Consider the following 26,677-nt stretch of genomic DNA (forward strand, 5'->3'; position numbering starts at 1 on the left):
TCTGTGCTGACAAGTGCCAATGTCCCCTGTCCCCTCTCTGGGGACCCCCACAGCCCCTGGCTGTGTCAGTGGTGATTTCTGTGTCACCCTCTGTCAGTGGTGATTTGATTTGTGTGTCCCGTATCTGTCTTGTCTCTTAGGTAGAGCAAAACCTGCCTTTAGCTGCTGTGGCCGGGGCTGTCCCCGTGTCCCCCAGGAGGCTCCCAGGCTTCCCAGGGCTGTGAAGGTTTTTGGGGGGCAGGATTTTGGGGGCTGAACCCCCCCCCTTGCTTTGCCTTTGTGCCCAATTCCCTTGAACAATGTGTGAAAAGCCCTTCTGGGACGAGGCACAAGAGACCAAAGTGCAGCTGCTCAGCATTTCTGCTCTCCCTTCCCTGATGTTTTCAGGGATAATGGATGGGGATGGGGATACACACCCACTGTGTATCCTTGGTGTAAGTGCTCATCCCTCTCCTGTGGGCAGCAGGAGGCAGATCCAGGCACTGAGGTGAGGGAGGAGAAAGGACAGAGCCAAATCCCCCAGTGGGGTTGGAGCTGCACAAGGAGATCTCAGTCTGAGGATCTGAGGAGAGCTTTTCTCCACCATCCTGTCCCTCCCCAGAGCTGCCTGTGCTTGGCTGGGGAGGGGCCACTCTTACCTGGAAAAGTGGAAAAATGTTGGCTTTGGCATCTCATTCCAATTATTGGAATTATTGGGTGGCAGGTGAGTGCAGGAAGGGGTGGCAGCTGCCCAGATCCCCAACTCCTTTCTACATGTGTTTTTTATGTAACAAAAGCTCAAAGGAGCTGCAGTGCTGGAAGCACAGCCCACCCCTCTCACACAGCTCCTGCTATGGAGCTGGGTCTGGGCAGTCCCGGGCTCACCAGTGATGGTCTTGGAAGAATTTCAGATTTTACAACCCCTCCTTTAGTACAGCAGGAAGGGCTGTACATCACAAGTATGGTACATCAGAAGGGCTGTTTTTATGAGAGAATTAATCAATGATGCTGCCAGTGCCTCTCACCTCTCCTTGTTTCCTCCTGAAGTGCAATGCAGCCCTTCTGCCTGTGGTGCCAGTGACTGGAGGTGCCAGCCCGGGGTCGCTGCTCCCCTGCCCGTGGCCAGCAGAGCTCGGCCACCTGCAGGACTTGCTTTTTCTTAATAGTCAAGAACCCTAATTTGATTTAAGAGATTTTTCTTTTTCCACTAGAGCCCCCTGAACAAGCCCCAAAGATGCTTTTTGCTTATGCCAGGGTGGGCTGCAGCAGGACACACAGACAGAGAATGTGTCAGCCAGGCAGGACCGGGACCTGTGGGGCTCCTCCACTGTCACCAGGATTCCCCCCGTGGTGGTGTCACCAGAGTCCCTTTTCCAGGACATCTCCAGGTGCAATGGGAAGTGTCCCCACTCTGCCACAGCCTTGTGCAGAGCATCCCCCCATTTCAGTGTTACAGCACTGGTTCAGGCCCCACTTCCTTTGGGGGTAAAGCAGCTCCAAAAAAATCTGCTGGGTGTCATTGGGGTCTGGCAGTGGCCTGGGGGTCTGGGCCTGCTGGGGCCCTGTGGCAGCAGCACCTGGGATGTCCCCAGGTGGGTGGGGGGGGGGTCACTGGGTGGGGGAAACCCCCCGGGTACGAACGGTTCTCGCTGGTGCTGAAGTTTTTCACTTACCTCAGTTTCTTTTAATAAAAAGAATTAATTGCAGCTCTGTTGTTGTGACTGGAATCTGTCACCCCTGTCCTGGATGTGCTGAGCTCTGCTTGAGACCAAGACAGGGAGGGTTCTGTGGATCCCCTCCAGGTCAGGTGTGCCCTCACCTGAGGTCCCGGCTCTGCCCCATGCCAGGTCCCCGATGCCCCCAGGTGTCTCCAGTCCCCATTCCCACCCTCCAGGATTTATTGTCATCTTTAACATCACAGTGAATGGGACAAACAGGGAAAACCCCCCAAACTCCAGGGAGTGCTGCTGAGGTGGGAGAACTTCGGGACTTTCTTCCCAGGGCTGTTATGGGAGCAGGGATGGTTGGACTGGAAGATCTTGGAGACCCTTTCCAGTCTCACTGTGTGCCCTGGGCAGTAGGAGCCTGCAGGGAAGGGCCCACCAGGGATGGGCCAAGGGATGTCCCTGGGAGCTGATCCACAAACCCCCTTCGGAGTCTCCACACAAAAGGTGAGATTTAAATTTGCCCACGTGAGCCACCACAACTCCAGCAGTTGATTTTTCACATTTCTCAAACCAGAATAATGACAGTTAAGATTTGGGGGCTGCTGAGGGGACAGACCCTACTGAACTCCAGCATCATCCAGTTTAAAACTCTTTAGCCTAAAATATCTCCATATTAAAATGCCAAGAAAAGACAAACCAAAGCTGTAAGCTCTCCAAAGCCCAAGATCAAAGTGCCATCATCTTTTAATGTAAACCTTTTGTTGCATCAACAGTCTTAAGAGGGATGAGAGACATCAAAATAAAAACTGAGACAAACTGGGGCTTTGTAGCTGTTTTTTGTTTTAGTCTCTTCTCTCACTTTGGGCCATGAAATAGGTCAGCTCCATTACTGATCAGCCTTCCCACAAATATTTAAAACAAATTGAATTGCACACCCAATACCCATCACAATTACGCCAGGCACAATAACTAAATTAGCAATTCAACAAAATAATTGGAAATGCGATTCTCTCCATTCCAGAGCCTCCCCCGGGGGTTTGGCCGATCTATGGGGGGGAAAACTCTGCTTTACTAATTCTGCAGCTAATTAGAGACACACTTGTAAATGAAGTTGTTTGTCTGAAAGTTGAAATTCTTCGCTGTGGTGGGGTTGGGGGGAGAGGATTAACACAACCCTGTGTCCCTCCCTCTGCACAGCCCAGTCCCCAAAACACCTCCGAGTGTTTTGCTAAGGTGTAGTGGCCATTTGTGGAGGTACTAATTAGCAGCTGTATCATGAATTAATAAAGAATTAATATTCTGTTGGGGAGGGGAGATCTCACTTGCTGTTAATCGGCAGCATTAGGAAAACTTGGTGGAGATCAGCCTGGTTCTTTCTGTGAGTCCATGAAGGCTCAGGGAGCTGTGCCTGTGCCCAGCTCCATCACGCTGGGGACGCTGCTGAGGCTCGGGCCCCTCGTCCCTGCTGTCCCCAGGCTCCGGGAGCTGCCAGGGCTGCTCCTTGGGAATTTCTGCACTTTTCCTGAGGCACCTCCACATCCAGGTACAGCTCCTTTCCCTGCCGGGAACCAGCGCTGCCCTTTCTGCAAGGTCAGAGCTGCGGATCCCCCGGGCCAGGCTGTCCCCGTGTCCCCCAGCCCAGGTGGTGGCAGGGATGGGGACAGGCACCGGCTGCTCAAACACTGATAAAGTGAATTCAAAAGCGGTGCTTAGCTCGGCTCGGGCTCTTATCTCCTCCAACAATACCGGAGAGAAGTTATCACATTTAAAGTGGTTCCTATTACCCTTTTAACATTACCGGGAAGGGAACAGGAAAAAAAAAACCGAACAAATCCTGAGAGCCCCGAGCTGCAGAGGACGCAGGAGTCACAGGGGAGGGGCAGCCCCGGGCTGGGAGAGCCCCAGAGCACCCCAAAACCCCCAATTCACTGCCCGGGGTGCCTCTGGGGTCACACCGAGGGGCTTTTGTGCTGCTGGTGATCCTGCCAGTTCTTGGGGACCTGGAACTGATGGGGACAGGAGGTGACACTGCCAGGATTTCCCAAGGGAATTGTCACCCCAAGGGATGGGGAGGTCCCTCTGTGCTGGAGCACCCCACGCTGAGCTGATCCAAAGCAGGGCTGCTCACCTGGCACAGGTGACAAAAAAATCAGCCTTTCCCTGCTCCCCACAGGGGCTCTGCTGGATGTGGGGTCACTGAAATCCCATCATCCCATCGGTGGATCCCAAAAATCCAGGTGCTTTTCTGCCTGGACCAGAGAGCTGGGAATGGAGGGAGGGAAGGGAAATCAAAGCACTTCCCTGGGAGCTGCAGCCCCACTCCTCTGCGAGGGAGCAGAGATTTATTCAAAGCTCTGTTCCACCAAAGCCAAACCTCCTCCCCTGGCACCTGCTCTGCTTTCTGTGGAAACCTGAAGTGTTCCCACAGGGCAGGGAGGGATCCCTGGGGTCTCTCCTGCACGATCACACCGGGACAAGCAGCTCACAAACCTTTTGAACTGGAGTGCCCAGACCCCAGGCAGGGACAGGCCACGGCCATTACAGGATCAGTGACACCAGAGAAGCCCCATTTCTGACCAGGGCAGTTCCCAAATTCCCTCTGTGGGGATTTCCTACAAAGCCCACGCACCCCTCATGGGATTCACCTCTGTCCTGTGCTGGCATCCTACAGCAGCTGCAGGAACTGAGTGTGCAGGAGCAGTGCTGGGCTGGAGAAGTCCCCGGGATCTTCCTGCAGCAGCAACATCCTGGCACATCCCTGTGGCAGGATCAGCAAATGTCCCTGTGCGTGTTCAACAACCACACTGTGAACTGGGAGCTCTGGTGCCTGCACAGGAGCATCTTTCCTCTGTTTTAATTATGGAAATGACATTTAAATCCTCTTGACTGGTGAAAAAATGAAGTCACACACTCCCAACATGCAGCCAAGCAGCAGAACAGGGCACTGAACTCCCTCCCGGCCCCCAAATCTCCAAGGGTTTAACACAAAAAAACCCCTGGGGGACCCACCCGGGGGGGCCCGGATTCTGTCCTTCCCCCCACACCGTGCCCAGGCTTCAAAATCAAGGTAAGGAATTTAAAGGGAAGAGTTCAAAATGGATTCATTGTCTTTGGGAAGAAGTATTTCAGGCTGGACAGGGCTCACTCTTCCCTCTGATTTAGCAGGGTTTGCTGCTCCTTCAGGGAGGATTTTGGGGACAAACCAGAGACTGGCTCTGCTCCTGGGCAGCCTGAACATCAGGAACTCAATCCCACTCAATCCTAATTCTGCTCTGGCTCTTCTCCATTCGTGACTTTTCCAAACAGTGACCGATAAAGCTCCGTCCTGGGGGAAAAAAGGTGCAGAGGGAAAAGTTACTTTCCAAGGTCAAAATGGAAGCAAAAAGCTGCCACAAACCCCTCCCCTCCTGCAATAGGAAAGGCCTCGTGTAATTAAAAATGCATTTGAGAATTTTTATTAATAAATACAGGCAGAGGGGGGGAACTCGTGTGAGCCCAATCCCAGGCAGGACAGAACTATGGAAATATTCCAGTGTGGCTAGATATTGGATCTCCAGAGAATGAGGGTTTCTATAACTCTGCCCTTTACAGACAGGCTCTTCAAGTAAGAAAACAAGATTGAATATTTTAATAGGATGTACGGGGCCGTGAGGAGGATTCAATCACACAGCCAACGTGGGGCTGTAATTTAGTTTTCATACATTTTCTTGGACAGTACTTGAAAAACAATGAAAATGACCCAGCAACAAGATTCCAATTAATATCCCATGTGCAGCAATTCTGATAACAGGAGCAAATTTCCCTTTAAAAAAAAAAATTAGAAAGAAAGAAAAGTGGGCTGGTGTTATTTATCTTTAATTTTAGAACCAGAGAACGTGAGCTGGGGGAAAGGAGGGATTTTCTAAGCCAGGCATTTCTGGGCATGGAGGGAAAAGCAGGGGAAGAGCTGGATTTTCTCTAAGTGCTGCTCCTAAAGCCTCTTGGCTGCACACATGGAGGGGAGTGTTGTGAACACAGATGGGATTTTCCCTTCCAAGGACTGCAATATTTGGGTTTGGTTTTTTTGCTTGTAGACACTTCCATGGGAGGGTTCCCTGTCAGCTTCCAAAGGAAGAATTCCATGTTCAGCAGTGATGGCAGAAAAAACTTCCCCAGGCAGTGAAGGAATGAAGTCTCAGTGGCAGCAGTGCAGGATGGACAGACAAGGAACAGCCTCAAAGCTTCCTCAAAACCCACCCTAAAGCATTTGGGAAAACCCAGAGGGGCCTTGCTGCCCCCTCCAGACTCTCCAGGCCCTTCTCCATTTCACAATAATTTGTTTTCTTCCATTTTGGGGAAATGTGCAAAGCTTCTGTGTCTGCCTGAGGAGCAGCTAAACCCCAAAAGTGCTGCTCTGCAGCCTGCCTTGGCCCTTCCCACGGGGGGAGAACCCAGCAGGAGAATTCCTCAGGTTTTTGTCTTCCTTTCTGGGGGTTTGATGCTCTTCTGTGGGTGCAGGCGTTCAGGGATCGATGCTGAATTTGCTCCAATCCCACAGATTTTAAATAAAAAGCCATTTTTTCAAACAAGCAGAGCCCGGGGAGATTTCAAGGAAGAATTTGTCTTTGCTGGCAGAGCAGTGTTTGCTGGCACTGACAGGCTGTGACATGGAAACTCCAGGTTTTGGGGGTCAGGGAGGTTCCCCCATCCTCCCAGGAATGGCACTGGCAAAGGGAATGGGATGAAGAAAAATCCCAGTGGGTTTGTCTGGACTTTGACACAGCAGGGACAGACACCCTGGCAGAGTGACAAGAGGGGGAGAAAAATCAGGTAACCCCAGCACCCCCAAAACAGGGCAAATATTTCACCCTGAAAATCAAATATAAAACAACCCAACCTCTTTTTCCCCCCCCTCTCCTCATCAGCCAGGCTCCTTTTCTTTCCCAGCCTCTCCCCTCAGCAGGATTTAACCATGCAGAGAGTAAAACTCATCAATCCTCCAGGTTTAACCTTGTCTATGTTTCAATTCACCAGGGTAAGTGCAGATTTTAATACTTTCAGCCCCCTTAAGGCTATGCATAATGAACTTGGATTTTGGTTAAAAAAATATAAAATTTCTCTCCTCCACCCACAGATATGAAACATCAGACCTGAGCCAGTGGGTTGAAACATCCTGGAGCTGGGGGAAAAGGTGACTTTAGCACAAGGAGGTCTGGAGCAGCCTGGGCTGAGGAATTACCTGTGCAGGTAATTAACACAACTTCCACCTCAGGTACAGCCAGAGCAGGTCGATACAGGGGTCTTCCCTGAATTAAAATTTAACTTACCCTTTATTGCAACCCACAAAAGCAAGTAATGAGCACTAACATTTTTATTTCTTTTAAACTGTCATTTAGGCTGTAGAGGGGATAATTACCTATTTCCACTGTAGTGAGGTTTTATCACCCTTAGTGAGGCATTTTCTAATTTAATATTTTTACTGTATTATCATAAAACCTGTTTCTGGAAAAAATGATCAGGAACCACAGAGCTATTTGCCATAAAACATGTGTGTGTAAGTACCCTGGTTTAATTATTTATGCATCTCTTCCAGAGGCAGGGATGGCACATGGCACCTCCCCACCTGGACACTGCTGCTTCCAGGTCAACAATTTTTTAATTTAAAAATTAAATAAAGGCAGCTACAGCCAGTCCAGGTGGTGGAGCTGGGGTGCTGAGAGTAGTTCTTCCCCCTCCAAATCCCAGGTGTTGCTACTACAGACATTTTCTAGGCACAACAGAGAGAAAGGAGTGCCCTGGATGAATATTAATAGCTGCAGCACATTTCATAAATCTCCATGAAGCATCAAAATAGAATTAATCACAAAAACTCTCAGCAGATCCCCAGGAATCTCCTCTGTCCCCCTGCAGCAGCACCAAATACTCCAAGGGGAAACCAAACATGGGAGGGGGGCAGCCAGTGCTGGGCTGTTCTGTGTAATTACTGTCATATTATTTCCTTTTTTAAAAATATAGTTCTGAAAACCAGTAGAAGAACAATATTAGGGGAAAAAATCAGTTTAAAGGGTTTTTTTTTATTATTATTAAAATAGCAATACTGCTCCAGCCACTGCTGTGCTCTTTAGTAAGAATACCCTCCAACCAATTTCTCTGCCTTTTCCCCAGTACCCTTTACTTCTCCTCTTCTTCTACCCAAAAAAAAAAAAAAAAAAGAAAAAAAAGAGATAATTTAGAATATGCCACAAGCAGTACTGAAATGAGTATATCCCCCATTCCTACTGCCATCCTCCACTGGGAACTATGAATTTTTAATTCACAAAAACTGGAAAAGAAGATGGAACATAAACACCCGTGGATGATAGAAACTGAAGTTGGCTGATGGTTTCCTTGGAAAACTTTCTGTCTGTACCACTCTGGCTCAGCTGGTCAGAACAGGGTGTGCTGAAAACACCAAATTTGGGGGTTCAATCCATGGATGGATCATTCACTGAAGAATTGGACTTGATGGTCCATGTGGGTCTTTCCCAGCTTGGTATAATCTGTGAAATGTTTTGTCCAGTGGTGTGAAATTCAGATTAAGGTGCCCAGAAAGCAGAGCAGGTACCAGGAATACAAAACAGAGCTGAAGCCTGAAATTTCTCAATAAAAAATAATGTTTCTCTTTAAAAACGAAATGAAAGGAACAGGAATTCCAGCCGAGCTTGGTGAGCTCAGTGCCCAGGGGATTTTACCCCACTCCAAATCCCAGGTATTTGGGATATTTGGGATTTGGTGTGGCTGCTCCACACCAGGAAGGCAGAACAGGCTGGAACCAATTCTTCCCAGTTTCTATTCCAAGGCTGAACCAGTCAAAGCCTAAAGCACGGAGGGATCTCTGTGCATTCCACACCTCCCAGCACACATTCCCTGCTCAGCCATTCCCAGGTGGGATCACTGGGATGGGCTTCAAGGGGTTGTGGGGCTGCTGCAGCCCCAGGAGGTGGCACTCAGCCTCTTCCCAAAAATTCTGGCCATAAATCCCTGGCCAGATGGGCCCTGGTGGCCCAGCCAGCTCCTCAAGGAGGCTCCCAAAGAGCTCCTGCAATTCCCTCCCTCCCAGGCAGGTCGGGATCAGGTCCTTGGTGCCTCTGCAGATGCTTTTACCCCATGGCTTTAAATTACTGCAGGTGACTTGTGACCTCTGGCTTGTCCCCTGAGAGCAGGCACAAGGTTTATAAATATTTCAGAAAGCTGCTTCTGGCCCTAAACAAAGGCACAGTGCACATCTGGATGTGGGGATGGGGTGAGGAGAGGGGGACAGCAGAGACATGGACTCAAGGCACTGTCCCCTGACATAACCAGCCCTGGGGTTCATCCCTGCTGTCCCTGCCACCAATTCCAACATTCCCCTCCACCAGCACGGAGCTCCTGCCCAGCCCTGAGCTGGGGACACAGAAGGGAGCAGAGCTGGAACCTCTCTCATCCTCATTTTGGTCCCAGTCCCATTTTCATGGGAGCTTTTGCAGCACAAAGCACAGAAGATGCAGGGACCCAGTGAAACACAGGGTGCAGACACCTCCAGGCTGCTCCAGTGCCTTGTGGTCCAGCAGCCCCAGTCTCCCCAGGAAATCCATCAAATGCTGCTTTCCCAGGCTGGTTTGGGATGGGTATTTGAGCAGGGCAGGCTCTGGGATGCTGCTGGGAAGTGCCCTGAGCAGAGGGAACCATTCTTTGTGCTCCTCATATTCCGAGGACGATTTCCCTCTTTCACAGCTTGCCTGTTTTATAACAGATTTGATGCAGGAGAAGACAAATTGTCTCAGCAAGGAAAAACGACAAATCATCTCGCAGCCCTTAACAGGTTATTTTTTTTTCCCCCTTTAAGAAGGAAATTTCCATACCAGAGGCCCCTGTCTCCTTGCCAGGGATGTCAAACATCAGCTTTGGGGACATGATGATTCCAGTCCAGTGCCACCAGCTGGGTCACCCTTCAGACTGGCAGCTGAACCCACAGAGCCCTTCCAACAGCCCTGGATGAAGGACACGGGTGCTAGAGTGCACCTCTAGGGGCTCACTGAGCCACAGGCTGGGGGGGGGTGGCAATTTTAAATAAAACAAAATCAGGCACAAAGAAAAGAAATTTCACGGCCAGGTTGGACACTGGGACACTGGGAGGTGTCCCTGCCCATAGCAGGGGTGGCACTGGGAGGGATTTAAGTTCTCTCCCAGCCCAAACCAGCCTGGGGTTCTGGGATTCGACAATGCCAAAGCTGTGGTGCCATCAATCCAAGCAGGTTTAGTTTCACAGGATCACATTTTTCCTTTGGTTCCAGACTGCCCTCCATGTTCCTGCTCCTCTCTTTGTTTCCCAAAGCAAAGCCAAAGCAGGACATCCTCTCTTCCAGGCTGTGCCTGAACAAACTTGGAGACATTTCCCTCCCACCAAACAGGGTCACTGGGGCTTGTGCTGTGCAGAACAGGAGCTGCTGGCTCAGTTCTTCCAGCAGGAAGGGCTTTGCTTCCTCCCAGGAATTCTGTGGTGGTGAACACCCTGGATTGACAATCACCAAGCCCAAATTCCTCCATTAATCTGCTCTCAGGGTGTTTTAATACCCCAAGTACGAAGTGAGCCACGTTAAAGGCTTCTATCTCACCAACCTTTTTCTTTAATATTTTTTTTTTTTATTAAACTCTTATGTCATATAAGTAAATTAATCTTTTAATACCAGGATTTCCTGCAATGTGCCCCCCTCTGCTTGCAGCAAGACACTCTGTGACAAAGCAACTGCACTAAAGGGAGAATGCTGCTTGGGAAAATGCACAGGGCCTGGCTGGATCCAAGGGAAAAGCTCTAATCCAAACCTCGCTGGCATCTGGATAATCTGGGTGTTAATTCAGCCTCCCAGCAGGCACCTGCAGGAGCAGCACTGGGCTGGAGGCTGCTGTGCCATGCAGGATCCTGGAGGCAGGGGCTCATCTCCTGCACTTGGATGTGGGATTTAGGGAAGTGACCCCCACCTGCAGTTGTGGTGACACTGCCTGGGGTTGACACAGTCCCATCAGAGCCATCTTCTTCCCTCTGACTGGGCTCATAAAGGATGCAAATTCCACCTCCCTAATGAGGATCCATTTGTTGAGGCATAAACCAACCTATATAAACCAGGATCTATTCCCCCACCTTCCCCCAGCTGTAAATCCCCATTTGGAATTCCAGCACGTCCCTCGTGCCCTGCCTGCCTTTCCTGCAGAAAAGGCTCCTGCAGAGCCCTGGGTGCCATGTTTAATGATGATGTATGGGTGCCCTTCCCCTGGGGGGTGTGGGGAGGGGTCACACGTGTGACACCACCAGCCTGTGCTTCAACAGCAAATTATAAACCGTGTCAATCCCAGCTAATGCAAAGCTGTAATCCTCTTTAACAAGAGATCAAATCAGTGCCATGAGTTATGTTCATTCTGTAATCTGATAAGAAATAGAGTGAGCCTCTAATAAAAGAGTAATGAGAGCCCTTAATGATGCTGTTAAAAGGTAGTGCCAGTTAAAATACTGCTGTTGTTCCAGCTGATTAGATCACTGTTGCATATTTGCACAATCTTGTTTTACCTGTCAGAATAACCTGAGTTGTCTTGGGAGATAAAGGTGTTTGGACCAAACATCTGTGTCCTTAGAAGATGTCTCTTCCTGCAAGTTACTGTCCTCCAGAGGTGAAATTAGGACATTCATCAGACTTTGCAGTAATTGGACACCAGCCCTTGCTGCACAGTGTCTGTGTCCAGCTTCTGTTTCCCTCCCACAGGGGCAGATCTGAAGGTTTGTGTACCACAGCTAAAACACACAGAGAGGATAAATCCCAAAAGCACACACAGATCTTCCAGGAACACAGACTGGGTGTTCCAGCACTGGGAACCCCTCACCTGCCCACGGCCTGCAGGTCTCCAGGGGCAATCCTGAGCCTCAGCTTGCCCATAAATAAACAAACACATCTAGCTGGAACAGGAGCTCTCTGCAAGTGCACACATCTGACCTCCTAAATGAGGCTGTCAGGGCAATGACTGCACAGAAGGTCTGGGTTCAGCCTCAGCTCCAGCCCAGTCCTGTGTGACATCTTTAGGAATTCCCTGAGGCTCTTGCCTCAAGGATCTCTGGACCCAAAAGCCTGTGGAGATAGAGGCCATCACCTCTCTGAGCCCCATCTCCCAAAGCACAAGGTGCTACTGAAGGATGCCATATGCTGATGATGGGAAAAACCTTTTCTGAGGGAAGTCCCAAGAAAGGGAATCCACATGATGCCACCCTCAAACCCAGGAGAAACCACAACCAACCTTGTCCTGCCCAAGACAGCTCCTCTGTCCTCTGGACAGCCCCCAGACCACATTCCCAGCTTTGCCTTTGGGTTCTTTGTCCCAAGGCAGAGCATTCTCACAGCAGTGACCTTGGACTGATTAGAAAAACCTTGGCCCAAGAGGACAATAAATGTGATAAAAGTCTATAAACACAGACCCCAAGGTAACCATAAAAATCACTTCCCAGTGTGTGCTTTAAAATACTACCAGAGAGGGGTTAAAAAGGAGAAGGGCTGGAGGACACCAGTGCCCCACACATTACAACATAAAATATGTGAGCATGAGGTTAAAGAGCCCTGCCCATGCTTGGGGTGCCTGGAAAATGGGCAAGGGGAAGATTAATTGTCTCCAGCAATGCTGTTATCCCAACCAGCAGCAGGAGTGAGGCAGAAAGTGGCAGGGATGTTGACAAAGGCAGTTATTTGACCTGTGCTTCTCTTCTTGCATTCGTGGTAAAATCTGGAGTGATCCCTTCTCTTGGCAGTGCTCAGGCTGCTTCTCCTCACAGGGATTTCTCTTCTTTCTGTTTGCACAGCCAAGGAAGAACCAGAACCACAGCACCACTCACTCCCTGCACTCTGCAGCACCCCCATCTGCAGACACATATTTATTTATTCACTGGAATTTTCTTGGTGTCTTCCTGCCCCCATGGGTACTGGTAGAACTCAGAGGAAAAGCTCTGCCAGCTGTTTCTACATCCATTTTAGACAAGGCTCACTGGCACTGGGAAATCTCTCCCACTACAGTACAGTGCCCTGTTGATCAGAGGTGTTATTAATTCTGGGGTCATGCTTTTCAAGTGCCTGACCAGAAAAAAAAAATAAAACTGTCTCAGAGCACAGTCACATCTCTGTGAAGTGTACATGTGCATTTTCAATCCAGTAATTCACACTTGCAAACAATAAAATTACCTGCTTCTGCCACAAAGGGAAGCTGTTACCATTGCTGCTTCCCTCTCCAGCACACAGGCCTGCTCTGTTTAATCCTCCAGCAGATGTTGAATTCTTCCTGCCCTGTGTGGTCCAGCTGTGTGCTGGACAGAGGTCCTTTTAAACAGAGAGGTGAGCTGATCCCCAGAGAGTGGCTCTGATTTTCAAACAAAAGACTGAGAGCAGCAGATCTCTTCATTTGGGGAGAGCTAAACCAAAAACACCTACAAAAGGCCTGATTTTCAGACACCCACTGCAGTATTTTGGATGTGTTCTGTGAATGGATGCAAACACAAATGGTGTAAACTGGGGAGGAAGACAAAAAGTACCACCCAGCTTTTCACAAGAATTCCCACTCAAATGTGCAAGGGCTGCTGCAAAGAGGAAGCAAGAATCTGTTCCCACCTGGAACACGACAAGAAATTATGGTCCTAAATTACAGCAGAGGGAAATTTAAGCTAAACATTAGGAATACATGGCTGGAGGAACAGCTTGGAGACTACCACATTTCTTTTTGTGGTGAGAGGATCCAAACAATACTGAAAAATCAGAGGAGCTGGGCTTTGCTCTTACTTGGAAAAAAAAACAAAAGGAGAGAAAAAAAGCAGAGTAAAGCAACTCTGAGAAAGATGCACTGATGAAACAGCACAAACAGCACAGGTCCTGTGGACACAAAACCTCTCATCCATAAGTCCCTGCAATCCCCCAAAAGGCAGCAGCAAAAGAGCAGCAGGTATTTGGTTTCCATTTCACAAACAGACAAATGACATCTCTCCCTCACAAAGCACAAACATGTTCCACAACCCAGGGGAAAGATGTTTCTCAAGCTTTCTCCATCCATTCACTGGAAAAATTATTCCACCTCCTTCCCACAAACAGCTCAGCTTTTGGAGATTTGGGTTTAAAGTGTGTTGCTGAAGAAATATGGGTGGATATGTGGGAGAGCTGTCTGGTAACTGTGCACAAAACTTCACTGGTGTTTTCTTTACTAATTACCACATTAAAACATCAGAGTCTCCCAATAAAATTCTTTACTCTTTAAATAGAGATAAACACAAGCAACATTAAAGTCTTGAGTGAATCTTGAGAGAACTATTTCAGTTATTAACTGATCTAAGAAAATGCACATTAACCAGAATACAGAAGCTGCTATTTCTGTTAGAAGAGAAACTCTTTTTAAAGTTCTGATTCCACCTGAAGACACCAGGTAGCTTAGCTGTGTATTTCCAAACTAATTCCATAAAGCAGGGAAATTTCAACACGGGAGGAGTTCTAAAGCAGGAATCAAAACTGGTAGGTGCTGAGATTTATGACAATTTCTCCTTTGGTGTCACAGTAATTGCAGAGTGAAAGCTCAGCCAGGCTGCCAGGACAGATGTGACCAAGACACCCAGGCTGTGATGCCAGTGACAAATGGGGAACTGATAAGAAGGAATGGAGAGGGTGACAGGCTGAAGAACAGGTCAATACCACGCTGTCATGGAGCCATTTGAGAAACATAATTAATCTCTTACTCACCTGGCATCATCATTCATTGTGCAGAGGTCAATAGGTGCCATGAAGCTCACCAGCTTGCTGTGGACATGGTACCTGGGGAGAGCATCAGGCAACACATCAGGAACTGCTCGTGAGGAGGAAATGCTGCTCCTGGCCAGGAACAGCCCAGCTCCCACAGGAAAAGCAGGGATTTCCTGGGGGCTGATCCCTAAGGAGTCCCTGGAGCTGGCAATCCCCCTCCCCTCTCAGAACAGGAATAATCATAATAATATATTCCTAATATATAGGAATAATAAACTGAGAAACAGCAAATCCTTTCTCATCTCAGGGAGAGGACAGCAGCACCCACGACCTGTGAGCTCCAGACAGACAACCTTGAGGGGTCAGACAGACAAACAGCCCCTCCCTCAGCTGCTGAAACCTGTGCCCACTGCAGGCAGCAGGAGCATCAGACCTGCTCCAGCATCCATCTGCTCCCCCTTCTGCCCTGCTCCGTGCTCTGCAGGGCCCTAAAGAACAACAAAATCCCACTCTGGAGCCGTTCCAGAGCTGGGAAATCTTCCCCTGAGTAACCTGCAAATAGAGCATGTAAATACAAGGCAAGGAGGAGACAGGAAAAGGCTTGTGCAGAGATGGGATGGGACATATTCTCATCACCAAAACATTGCTGCAAGCTGTCCTGCACCTCCACAGAAAGGATCTCCTTCTTATTTGCCACCCTGGGTGCAGCCTGCAGGGATTTCATGATTTATATTCAAGGAGCTGACATAAGATTTAACAGGGTACTGAGAACCTCTGAATGAGAGGGCTTTAAACCCCGTCTCCAAGGGCAGGGGATTCCAAACCCAGGCATTTGTGTGCACTGCCTGCCTACCCCAGCCTGAGGTGTTTCATCCAGGCTGCTGCTATTTTTAGAGCTTGACAAATAGCAGGATTCACTAGCATTTGCCCAGAATCACCTTTCCACTCTGTCACCTCTGCAGTCCCTTTTGTTTGCCTGTGCAGGAACATTCCCCGGGGGATGCTGAGCTCACAGCCCAGCTCAGGAGGCTCCTCAAGCACAGCCTCACACAAGGGCTCCTCTGCACTCTGCAGCCTTTGTCCCTGGCTGGAAGGAGCTGCCCTGCTGTGGCCCTGCAAGGATGGAGCCAAGAGCAGTCACAAACTGGTCCCAGCCTGGGCTGTGCAGCAGCTCCATGGGGACAGTCAGGGCAGGGCTCCTGCAGGGACAGCCTGGCACGGGTTTGTGGCCACTCAGCTACAGCCTCTGGCACCAGCTGTTTGTCCACAGCTTCTGAAACCAGCACTTAGAAAACCCCAGTCCAGCAGATGGAAAACATTTCATTTAATGGAGAGAAAGACACCCCCAGGCTGCAGCAGCACAGATCAGAAAGCCCTGACATGTGACAGGTTTGCAAACATCCCTCCTCCATAGCTACCTCCACCAGGTTTCTGAAGTTGCATTTTTGGATGAACTTATTTCCTCTCTTAATGCCCAAATTTCCCTCGTGTCAAGTGGAAGACTGCTTCTGGAAGCACCTGAAGATCCTCAACCCCTACAATCAACCTGCACATTGCATCCAAACAGGCTGTGATGTTGAAGCTCTGCTAAAAAGGAAGAATTAAGGAGACAGATGAAACTTGGTATTAAATACTTGGCTCTCCAGGATCTCAAAGTCATGATTTAAGGCAAATTTAAGCACTGCTGTCCCAATTTTAGAGAAGGAGAGAGAATAGAAGCTCAGGGATCTGCCTGGGGTGACACAAAATCTTTCAGTGGAAGCACCAACTATTTAAAAACACCCATTTGGGCTCTACTGCCCTATTCTGAAAAATGCAGGATCTTAACTGCATCTTCATCCCATGCACAGACAACGAGACTTTCTTCCTTTTATTGTTATTTTCCCTGCAGGGTCACTACAACTTTTAGCTAAAGAAGCATAAAAGAGGCACCCAAGATGTAAGAGGCAGCTGACTGGGGGGGAGAGCTGCTCTCCCAGGACTGCTTTCACTCTGTGCACACAGTGAAACCTCCCCATTATTCCTGGAGACTTACCAGGCTGCCTCAGTTGTGTGATGTTGTCAGGAGTTTTGACTGAATCCTGAATATATCCAATTATGTTTGATGCTGACAGAAAAGAATATTGATAGCCAATAATTATAGGCTTTTCAGGCCAACAAAGTAGCTCTTCCCTCTTTCAATAAATTACCTTATGACATCTATCTTAAAAATTGCTATGCCAGGCCAGACCCAGACTGACTCCACTGACTTTCTATCAGATGCCATCTAAACTCAGGATTTATAGTTTACTCACAAAGGATGGTTAATGTGGTGGATTTTTCAGGAAGCACAGCAGCTTTTTAGCATCCTCCCTCCTCCACCACAAATCATGCTGATCTCAGGGAGACTCAGAGAGCTGCTCTGCAAAGGGGAAACACCTCCTGCTCTCCAGGCTGCTTCCTTTCCACTGAGCTCAACCCAAATGAGTGATCCAGGAGGGAAATGATTCAGACATGAAGGAAGCTGTGATGTGAGTTACTAGCAAAGAGAGATCTGACACCACAACTGGCACTCAGTGAGGAATAGAGATTTACCTGAGGTATTGCTGCACATCTTCCCTTGGAGGTGCTGCCCATGTCTCAGTCAGGAAATATAAATTGCACTAGAGGGGTTTATTGGCTCTCTCTGGAAATTACAGCCCCAAATGCCTCAGGGACACATGAACACCCTTCTCTGGTGTTTCCTCTGCATCCACCAAGCTTATTCCAGGCTCAGGAACACCAGCATTCCCCAGTGGCTGCCCCAGAGCAAGAAATTCCCTCAAAGTCAACATCAGCCAACACCCCTCAGAGCCAACTGGGGTAAAACACACCCAGAGCTGTCAGACTTTTTTTTTTTTTTTTTTTTTTTTTGTAAAATCAGGGCTTGTGTGTGCTTGCAGAAGGTGTCACCCACCGGATTCTCCTTCCTTTGCTGGCTTTCCTGTCCACTTTCTTCTTTATTTTGCTCCGTAACTTCTGGATGGCCAACCACTGCCTGGGGAATGCAGAACAGGAAAACAACTTTAGAGCCACTGAACACTCCCAGAAAGACTCTCTGATCCCCAGCTGTATTAGAAGCTTCATTTCTCAAGCAGAACTTCCTCAAGTCCAAGAAGTTTCCAGCAGGGAAAAACTTCTCCTGGTTATAAATATTTTTCTTTAACTGAAACGAGCGTCATCTCACCTGATTTATACAATGAAAACTCAGCATCAGGGAAAAAATCTAACAAATCCAATTACTGCAATCTTAATATAATCTTAATTACTGTAATCTATTTTATTGTAAAGTCAGATAAATGTACAATGCAATCACCATTTAAACGTAATTTTGTCTATATCGTGTTAAATCACAGTGAATAGCTTTCCATAATATTCCAGAAGTACACAAAATAAATTTGACACATTGCACTAAAATCTGGGTGATATTTTATGGAGAGAAAAGTTGTTTTACCATCACAGAATCTCCTGATGCATTTTCTTCCCCTCACTATAGATGACCCTCCCAAAATTGTTTCAGGAAAGAGCCCAACCCCAGCTTTTCCAGTTCTCCTTGGCTTTTACACTTTTCTGAATTAGAGAAATTCTGTGGCTATTTCAATGTACACTGCTCATGAAGTGGCATTTGGAAGATTCTTTACTTTCTAACTCTAGAATTAAACAGAGAAATAAGAGCTTCCCTGCATGGAATTATATTTTACTTCATGCAGGGAACATTCCCTGATATTGTTTTAATTGTACAGAATCTTTTCCTACAGGAGGGATACACAGGAATTGCTTTAACTGATGTCAGAAGGTTTATTCTTCTGAAACAACACCAAAGCAGATTTAATAAAGAAGCAAAGCCAATTTCAGCAGTGGGCATCCAGTTTTTGTGCCACTAAGTGCTGCAGGAACCACTGAGAGACAGAAATACCTGGACCAAACCTTTCCAATGGGGAAATACCTCCAGAGGATCACACACAAACAGCTGAAAATCAGACTGGGTGATGCATAACTCAGGAGTGTGTTGGAGAGGATGAGCCTCCTGACTAATGCCATAATGCCTTTTTCCAGGTGAACTCAGTATTTTGGCCTCTACAAGGAGCTGGACTGGAAGGGCACTGATGCCACAGCCACCCCCACTCACCTGCCCATGGCCACCTGGTCGTTGGGGTCCAGGGATGTGGTTTTACGCTCGATCAGTTCTCGCAGGAGCTGCAGGAGACACAAAATCCCACTGGGAATGAGCACAGCTGTTGTGCAGGCAGCTCCCACAGGTGTAACAAAGGCAGGTGTGCAGGGAAGGCTCAGCCCCACAGGGCTGCCCCAGGCTCCTGGGGAAGGGCAGGGGGAACTGAAACAATTCCCAAAGAGCTTGAGCAGCGCTGCTTGCTCGGAGAAGAGCACAGCAAAATCCTTTTTATAGCTACAGCAGGAATGCTCAGGCAGCCTTTTCTATTTCTTTTTTGTGCCCTGAGGGCTGGGGTTTGTCCTCTTTACTTCCTGCAGCCAAAGGATGTTGTGAACAGCCTTTGTGGATCCTTCACTGGTGCTGGGTGTTTATCACCACTCACTGCAAACCGTGCGTGCTGTGCCTTGGGTAGTGGCAAAGACATCAACACAGGGAACAGAAATAAACCCTCCAAAACTGAGGGGAACAAACTGCTTTATGGACACCTACATTCCACCAACCAGTGAAGTCACTGCCTCAGCTCAGAAACACCTGAAACACGCCCACCTGGAACCAGAATCCAGGCAATTCCAGGGAGGAGAGGATGCAGGAAGCTTTTCCTCCACCCTGTACTTTCCTCTCCTTTGAGGCATACATCACATTACCAGAAAAAAAAGAATGATTCAAACATAATTAAAAACCTGCCTACTTTTTTTTTTTTCCCTACTTGCTTATATTTGGAGATTATTACTGCAGCAATTAAATTTAAAAATTCCAGGAGCCAGGCCATTGGTTTATTATCACTAGAAAACAGCAAGCTACTTCTCTGCCCTGTTTATCTGATTGATTCCCAACATCTTTCTGGCACACAATCTATCAGTTTATCTCTGCCACTTCATCACAGTCACTTCTGGCAGCTAAATACAAGATCCAAATCCAGTGTTACACAGACATACGACACAGTAAACCTGTGTAGCACTGCCACTCTGCAAACAGCTGCCCTTAAGGCTCAGCAGAAATGGGATCTTGCTTCCCAGTCAATATTCTGTCAAAAGCAAGGTGGGAAGGAGGCTTGGAGCATCAGCCACAAGTGGTGCAGAGAGCTGAGGGAGGTTTGCTCCTGCTCCAGCAGTCAGGGGTGTTTGCTGTCCTCTCTGATCCATGGGATGTCACACACACACACACACACACCCACACACACACACCCTGAGATCCCAGGGAACCAGCAGCAGGACATTTCCTGCAGGGCTTGGCTCCTCCTGCTGGCCCAGAAATCCACACTGAAACACCACGGAGTGCCCCAAGATCTTTATAGCTGTGCCCACACTGGTGAGAACAATGCCAGAGGGCAAGGTTGGATGGGATACTGGGAAAGAATTCCTGCCTGTGAGGGTGGGGAGGCCCTAGGAGAGTGGAAGGTGTCCCTGACCGAGATGGGGTGGAAAAAGATGAGCTTCCAACCCAAACCATTCCACGATTACAAGATGCATTTTTGGGGCAGGCTCCTAACCCTGAACCAATTATTGGGGCTGACAAGACCTTCCAGTGCTGCTGCGCTGGACTGGGGGCACTGCCTGGGAAAGCAGAGCGAGGCAAAGATGAGGGAGAAGTAAAAAAAATAAAAAAATTAAAAAAAAATAAAAAAAAGCAGAAGCAAGAGGGAAATTAGGAAATGGAAATAAAAGCTGTGAAGCATCTTGTTACATCTAAATAGCGAACGTCTCCGAGCTGGGGTTATAAATCATGCTAACAATGGTTACTAAAATAAAAGTGGATGTAGCCAGAGGCTACCACTGAAAAAGTCAGCCCAGGCCTGCCTGGCTGCCTTTGGTCTTTAAGGATTTGATTAGTTTTCTGCTTTCTGGTTCAGAGTCTTGCATCCAGCCCGTGCTCCAGAGCCAGCCAGGGCGCAGGATACAGAGTGAATGATAAATTCATTTACTGAATAAAGCAACACTGTTTTCCCAGCACAAGACTTAAACCACTTCCCAAACGGTAATATTTCATTAAGCCTGGCGATTCTGCTTAGAATTTATTAGTCAAAACAGAAAACTCTCATCAGACCCCATATATTCCATTAGGAGTGATATATGGTGTCTCCCAATGTCTAATTATTAACTAGGAAGTGTGAGTAAATCACCATCAGCGTTAAGCCCTGATGTGTGAAGACAGAATTAGGCAATTCCAGCATCAAAAGGCTTTGATTTGAAACAAATCCTATTTTGCTTTCCCTCCTTCACCTCTTCCCTGAACTTGCAGGACCTCAGCTGAGCCTCCCAGGGCAGCAAACACAACTGCAGGGAAGCACAGCCCCATCCCAAAAGCTGGGCCCAGGAGGACAAACCACAGCAGCAGAGGGATGCTGTCCATTCCAGCTGGAGGTGCCTTGGCAGGAAGGGCTGATGTTTGCCAGGAGAGCTCCTGCAGAACCCAAACCCTGTCCTGACACCCAAGCCAAGGTCCCTGCTGGAACCACTGAAGTGACTGCTCTAGAATTCCCCTAAAGGAGCTCCCCTCAGTGCCAGCCAGAGAGATGCACACCAAGTCCAGTGGGCAGAACCAGAGGGACTTGGAAATGCCACCAGGGTGATGTTCAAGGGTAACGGAGACTCATTTCTCATTTTAGAGGTCAATTTTCATTTCAGAGGTTAGGTCTCATTTTCATGCACTATCTATCAGTGTTTCTAATCCTACACTCACTGACCTTTCTGATTTGCAGACCCCTAAGAATTTCCAGTTGAGACAAAGAGCTAAGGAGAGCTGAAATCAGCCTCGTGACAAAAGGCTCACTTGTCTCAGACCTTACAGAGCAAATCAAATTAAAAAAAAAGTCCATCTATAGATCCCCTTTCAAGCTCCCACTCAGTAGCTGCGTAACAACATTTGGATTTCTACCAACACCAGAGAAAATTCAAGTTTTCAGCTCAATTATTACTTTAAAGCCCCTTGAAATGCTTTTTAAAAACTTGATTTTTATATTTAATAAAATGCAAGCTGAAATCGCTGGGCAGTCTCTTTTTAAAACCCGTTTTATTCAAATTCAGGTTTGTGTAAGATGCACAGATTTGCCTGTTTTCGAAGAACCCATTAGGAGAAGCTCCAAATCAAGCTTTAAAATGTGTTATTAACCATCTACTCAGCCATTTGAAAGATACATGCCTGTGATAAGAGTATTGTATTGCCATTAACCTGTGGGATGGTTCGAGACATCTCTTATTCACACAAAACTCTAAATGCATCTAATTAAAGCCACAAGATCAGCTGTCCATATTAATCACTCACCGGTTTAATTAAGGTAAACCAGCTTGTCACAAAGCCAGGCTTCTCTATTCTTCACCATTATTGACTTTTAATGGTTCTCTGGATTGGTAACTCCTTGTTCATGGCATTATCAAATTCCTGGGACAGGACACCACACTGTGGGCCCAGGAAGCTGCTGGAGACACCAGGGGACATTCACCCCAGCAGTGAAGTTTTCCAAAGAGTCACACAGTGGGGTTTAGGGATGCTGACCTTGGGGTAAATCCCACTGGGTGGGGGGGGGGGGAGAGAATAAGAGCCCCTCCTGGAAGATTTTGGTTTTTCCTTGGATGTTACCCCTCCACTCTGGCTCCTCTCTGGTACCCACAGCCAGGACTGTTGTCACAAAATGCACACTACCACCAAAACCAGGGGAGGAGGGAGCAGGAGAGCAGAGGGAAAAAGGGATTATGGATATTCCCAATTCTCCTTAGGCATACCTGCTGCCAGCAGTGATGAACATTTGTTCTGGGAAGAGCTGCTACCAGTGGAACACTTAGCATATGAACACTAACCTAATTCCTGTTGGAAATAAACCAATTTCCACTCTCTCCTTTACCAGAGGAGTATTTCAACCTAACAATAAAATCTCCACTGTAGCATGTCAGAGCAGCAGCTCCCTGGTAGCAGGCTGGAATTTTAAGTCTTAATGCTGCAATATCAGCTGTAATGAATTCTACGTAAATATGACTTCTAAAAATAAAAAGCCTTTTTCTTCCCTAAAAACCATGTATGGAGGAGAATTTAAAGGAAAGGGAAATGAGCTCCAGCCTCTCACTGCTGCCTTCTGAAACACTTTAACTATCCCCACCCAAGTAAAAATATTTCACTGCATTATTCAGCTCAGCTTTCCATCACCATCTAATATGGGTCATTACAATAAAAATTGTAACTGCTTATAAAACAAGCATAGGAGAAAAGGCAAAATGGGATGGGCAGAAGAGAGTTAAATAAATCCTGAATCATCACAAAATTCCACCAGACCCACCTGCTGAGTTCCACTGAATATTAAGACCTGGACAAGAAAATTGTTTTTCCAGAAGAAAACCAGATTAATTAAAGAGCTTTTTATTGTAATCTACAATAAAACAGTATAACTACTTGTTCTGCTGTCATCAACTTGTGCACATTCATCAAATCTGGTTCATTTTTACTTGCCTAATTTCACACTGACACATAGAGGAAGCTGCTTTGCAGTGCTGCTCTTTATCTGAATGTTTACATTTTAAGCAGTGATCAAAATAAACTAATAACTATAAATAGAGTTAGAAGAGTGAAAATGATGCCAAGGAAAGCCTGGCTGTAATTTCAATGGGAAGGAAGAGGCAGGTGCTGCAGTGCAGGCTGCAATCAGTGTTATGCACAGGGGTCAGAGGCTGTGAGCACCCTCAGCCCGTGGTGCTGATCACTCCTGGAGGAGCAGTTCCCCTCCCAGGTTTTATTTCCATGCCCACATACAATCACACACACACACACACACAAAAGCCCTGCTCAGTTCTGACCCAGGGAAAGCAGAGCCATTCAGGGCCCTGGCAGCTCCATTGTGCTGCGCTCTCCCCGCTCTCAATGCAGCGTTCAGCTCCACCATTGCGCCCTGACAAATAAAGGAAAGCACTTTATGAATCCAATTTAATTGGGAGGTGACAGAAAACACAGAGCTATTTTCCTCAGCCTTATCCCTGAGCTGGCCTCAGCTCCAACCTCTGGCAAACTCCACTGAGCACGGGAGATGAAGCAGGGCAGCGGAGCAGGCGTGGGCACCCCCACAAACACTGGGGATCTGCACGGATCCTCTCTGCCAGGAAACATTTTGGGGATGGAGGAGAGGGCAAGGGTGGAAGGGAGGGAGATGAGGAGGGAGTGAGATCAAAAAAAGCCCAGCAAGAGAGGAAAATGGATGTGCAGCTGCCCGTGGGCTCAGCAGATGTCTGTGTGTGATGTACGAGGCCGGGAGAAGCTGTCGGAGCTGCTGCCAAGGACTGGGAAGTGATTAAAGCCTGCACCAGCCTCAGCACCATATTTCCAGTCCGTGGGGTTCCCAAAGTGGCACCCATGCCTGGCTGTGCTGCCAGATGTTGCTGGCTGGTGCTGCTCCTGCAGCTGGAGCAGCAGGGAATGCAATCTGGAGCGCTGCCTTCCAGAGGGGCCCCCGGCACCCATCCTTCACCTCTGCCCCAGCCTCAAACTGCTCCAATTTGCTGCCACTTCCCTCTTGGGAAATGGCCAAGATACAGTTGTGTCTGGCAGACCCATTTGTTTTACTCAGGTGATTCTCTTCCCTCTATGACCTCTATTAGTTTAAGTTTTAATTTAGATTAACCCCAGCACCCCAATTAACCAGTGAGGGGAGAAGCTAAGCCGGGCTTGCTCATATTTCTGAAATCACGATTTAGCACAGTTACAGTTATCAGAGGGAAAGATGGGGACACTCATCCACTGCTGTTTTCTTTGAAAAAATTTAACATTTCAGAAGAAGCAGCTTCTCTGCACAGGTCCTTGGTCTGTCAATCTCAGCTGTTTCTCCACTCCATGAGTTTGTTATACCAACTTCACTTCTCCTGTGTTCTTAGGGTCCAATCTGCCCCCAAAGCTGAGCTTCTGGGCCACTTGGACCCCAAATTCCACCTCAGCATTACCTCAACAGATTTGGCCCCTCCAATCCCTGCTGCCAACAGGACAGGTCCTCTCCCATCACCATTTGGAGCCTGGCATCCTCAAATGGCAACAGCTCTCTCCCCTAGCACTTTCCTGGCCACTCTAACTGTTCAGATAAAAAAACAATCTGTCTTTCCAGTGATATAATGATATTTGTTTAGTCCTCAATTTCAGGCTCTGTGTGGATCATCAAAGCAGGCAGAGGTTTTCACACACTGGGGAAGGACTTACAGTGACATATTCCTCAATATGTGGCAATTCCAGTTTTTACAAAGCTGGCACTATCTTTATTAAATACACTACAATCACAGTGTTTCCGTGCACTGGGTGCAGATTCCTAGCTTCTAAGAATTTTGCAAATAAAAGGAACAACTGGCCTGGATCCAAGCTGGCCCAATTCCAAGAGAAGTCATGGAGCAGCCCAGGAGCTCTCCCATTCAGCAGGTAAATGAGATGATTTAGGCTGAGACAAGAGCAACTTCCAGTGCTCCTGAGGATCTCCTGGGACTGTTTTTCCTAAGGGGGCTCTGCCCACAGAGAACAGAGAGGATTCTGAGCTCTTCCTCTCGTGTTCCCCAGGGGAACAGGCAGCTCCTGCAGCCCTGACACACTCAAGCACCAGCACCAAGTTCACACCCACAGGGCAACTTCAAACTCACACAGCCCTAGAGAAAAAACTGAGAGTAGAGCTCCCTGAGGGACCTGCAGAGCTTTTGGGTGTTAAAACAGGTAACTGAGTTTTACAGGTAAATAGAAATACAGAGCACAGAAACAACTGAATTTTCTCTGTTAAGTATTCAAACCCAACCAGAGCCATAAACTCCAACACACATTTACCATCACCTACCTGGTGATAAAAGTCATCATCATCAAATATCTCCTCATCAATGTCCTTCAGGTGCCTGTTGGAATCTGAGGGAGGGAGGACTTCCTGGAAGCATCAAGGAAATACTCAGAGCTCATATGTGCACATTTCTGTCCCTAACTCCAGAGACATCACGTGCAGCAGCTTGTAAACACACTTGATGGTATGAAGGAATGGGGAAAAAACTCCCAACATAACCAGCTTTTAAGGACCAGGAATACATTTAAAGGCAAGGCAGAAACGCTGCCGATGCCAAAATAGATTTATGATGCCTTTACTGGGAAATAAATAGGACTGTGCAAAGTCTTTCTGGCAAAGTATTACAGATATTTTTAAGGTAATGGCAAAAATACATCTTGCAAGTCCAGTAATTCTACCTGATCTCTCAGAATTGAGTATTTATTCATTCTTAAATACGAAATTAATAAAGCGCCTACTACTAACATATTCTGTAGGTTATATGCAGTATGATTTTAACAGGGACTTTCTGGGTTCAAGACTCTGAACTGCAGAGTGAACACCAAGTTTTGCTGCTGCTACTTCAGAAACCAGAATTCAGTGAGCAGCACAGGAGAGGCACAACCCCGTCTGGAGCCTTGCCTTCCCCCATCAGGAACTGGGACAGGACATAATACAAACACCACAGAACTGCAATTTAAATGCTTTTACTTAACCATTACGCTGCAGGAACCAACCACTTCTCCATCCACCTCCCCCCACCCCCAAAAAAAAGCACAACCGCTAAAAGCGATGGCTCTGCACTTGCTCAGGATGAATTAGAGAAACAAAAGCCTCCCTTACCGAGGTGTCAGGCCCAGGCTGAGGGGCTGGGGGGCCAGGCTGCTGCTCCTGCTTGCCCAGCACGGTGTAGAGGGAGCGGCGGGTCTGGGTGCGGCGCAGCAGTCGCTCCTTGTCCAGCAGCACGTGCTCGATCTGCGCCAGCACCGAGCGCTCCAAGGCTCCAAACCCCCCCTGCACGGCATCAGACAGTGTCACAAAACACACACGGCCTCTCCTCAAGGCACCACTGCTCCTCTGTCCTTCCATGGCGCTGGGTAAGCAGCTCCAAAAGGAGGAGGAGGAGAAGGAGGGGGAGGTGGGGGTCTGGGGCTCGTTGCGGGGATTTCTGCGAGGATTTTTTATTTGTTTCTCCCTTCCCAACCTGGGGCAAGTTGAGGCCTGGCTTAATAAAATGCCTTTGCTGTTCTGGTTCAGATTAGCTTCCTGATGATGAATACCAACTCAGAGATGTGAGGAGACCCTGGATCCCTGGGTGAAATGATTACCCATTGTA

The 26,677-nt window shown here is 47.9% G+C and overlaps 1 protein-coding gene across 1 annotated transcript in view; it reads right to left on the reverse strand.

The window, feature by feature from the left end:
* Positions 1-4,538: 4,538 nt before the first annotated feature.
* Positions 4,539-26,677, reverse strand: part of AATF (apoptosis antagonizing transcription factor) — a 36,517-nt gene continuing 14,378 nt past the window's right edge. The window contains exons 7-12 of the mRNA XM_062506957.1: positions 26,185-26,355; positions 25,366-25,449; positions 18,540-18,607; positions 17,328-17,408; positions 14,393-14,464; positions 4,539-4,971 (exon numbers count right to left, since the gene is read on the reverse strand). Coding sequence (XP_062362941.1) covers positions 4,908-4,971; positions 14,393-14,464; positions 17,328-17,408; positions 18,540-18,607; positions 25,366-25,449; positions 26,185-26,355 — 540 coding nt within the window. The 3' untranslated portion in view covers positions 4,539-4,907. The remainder of the gene's footprint in view (positions 4,972-14,392; positions 14,465-17,327; positions 17,409-18,539; positions 18,608-25,365; positions 25,450-26,184; positions 26,356-26,677) is intronic.

The sequence above is a fragment of the Cinclus cinclus genome, chromosome 22 (assembly GCF_963662255.1).
Source record: "Cinclus cinclus chromosome 22, bCinCin1.1, whole genome shotgun sequence".
Classification (NCBI taxonomy): Eukaryota; Metazoa; Chordata; class Aves; order Passeriformes; family Cinclidae; genus Cinclus; species Cinclus cinclus.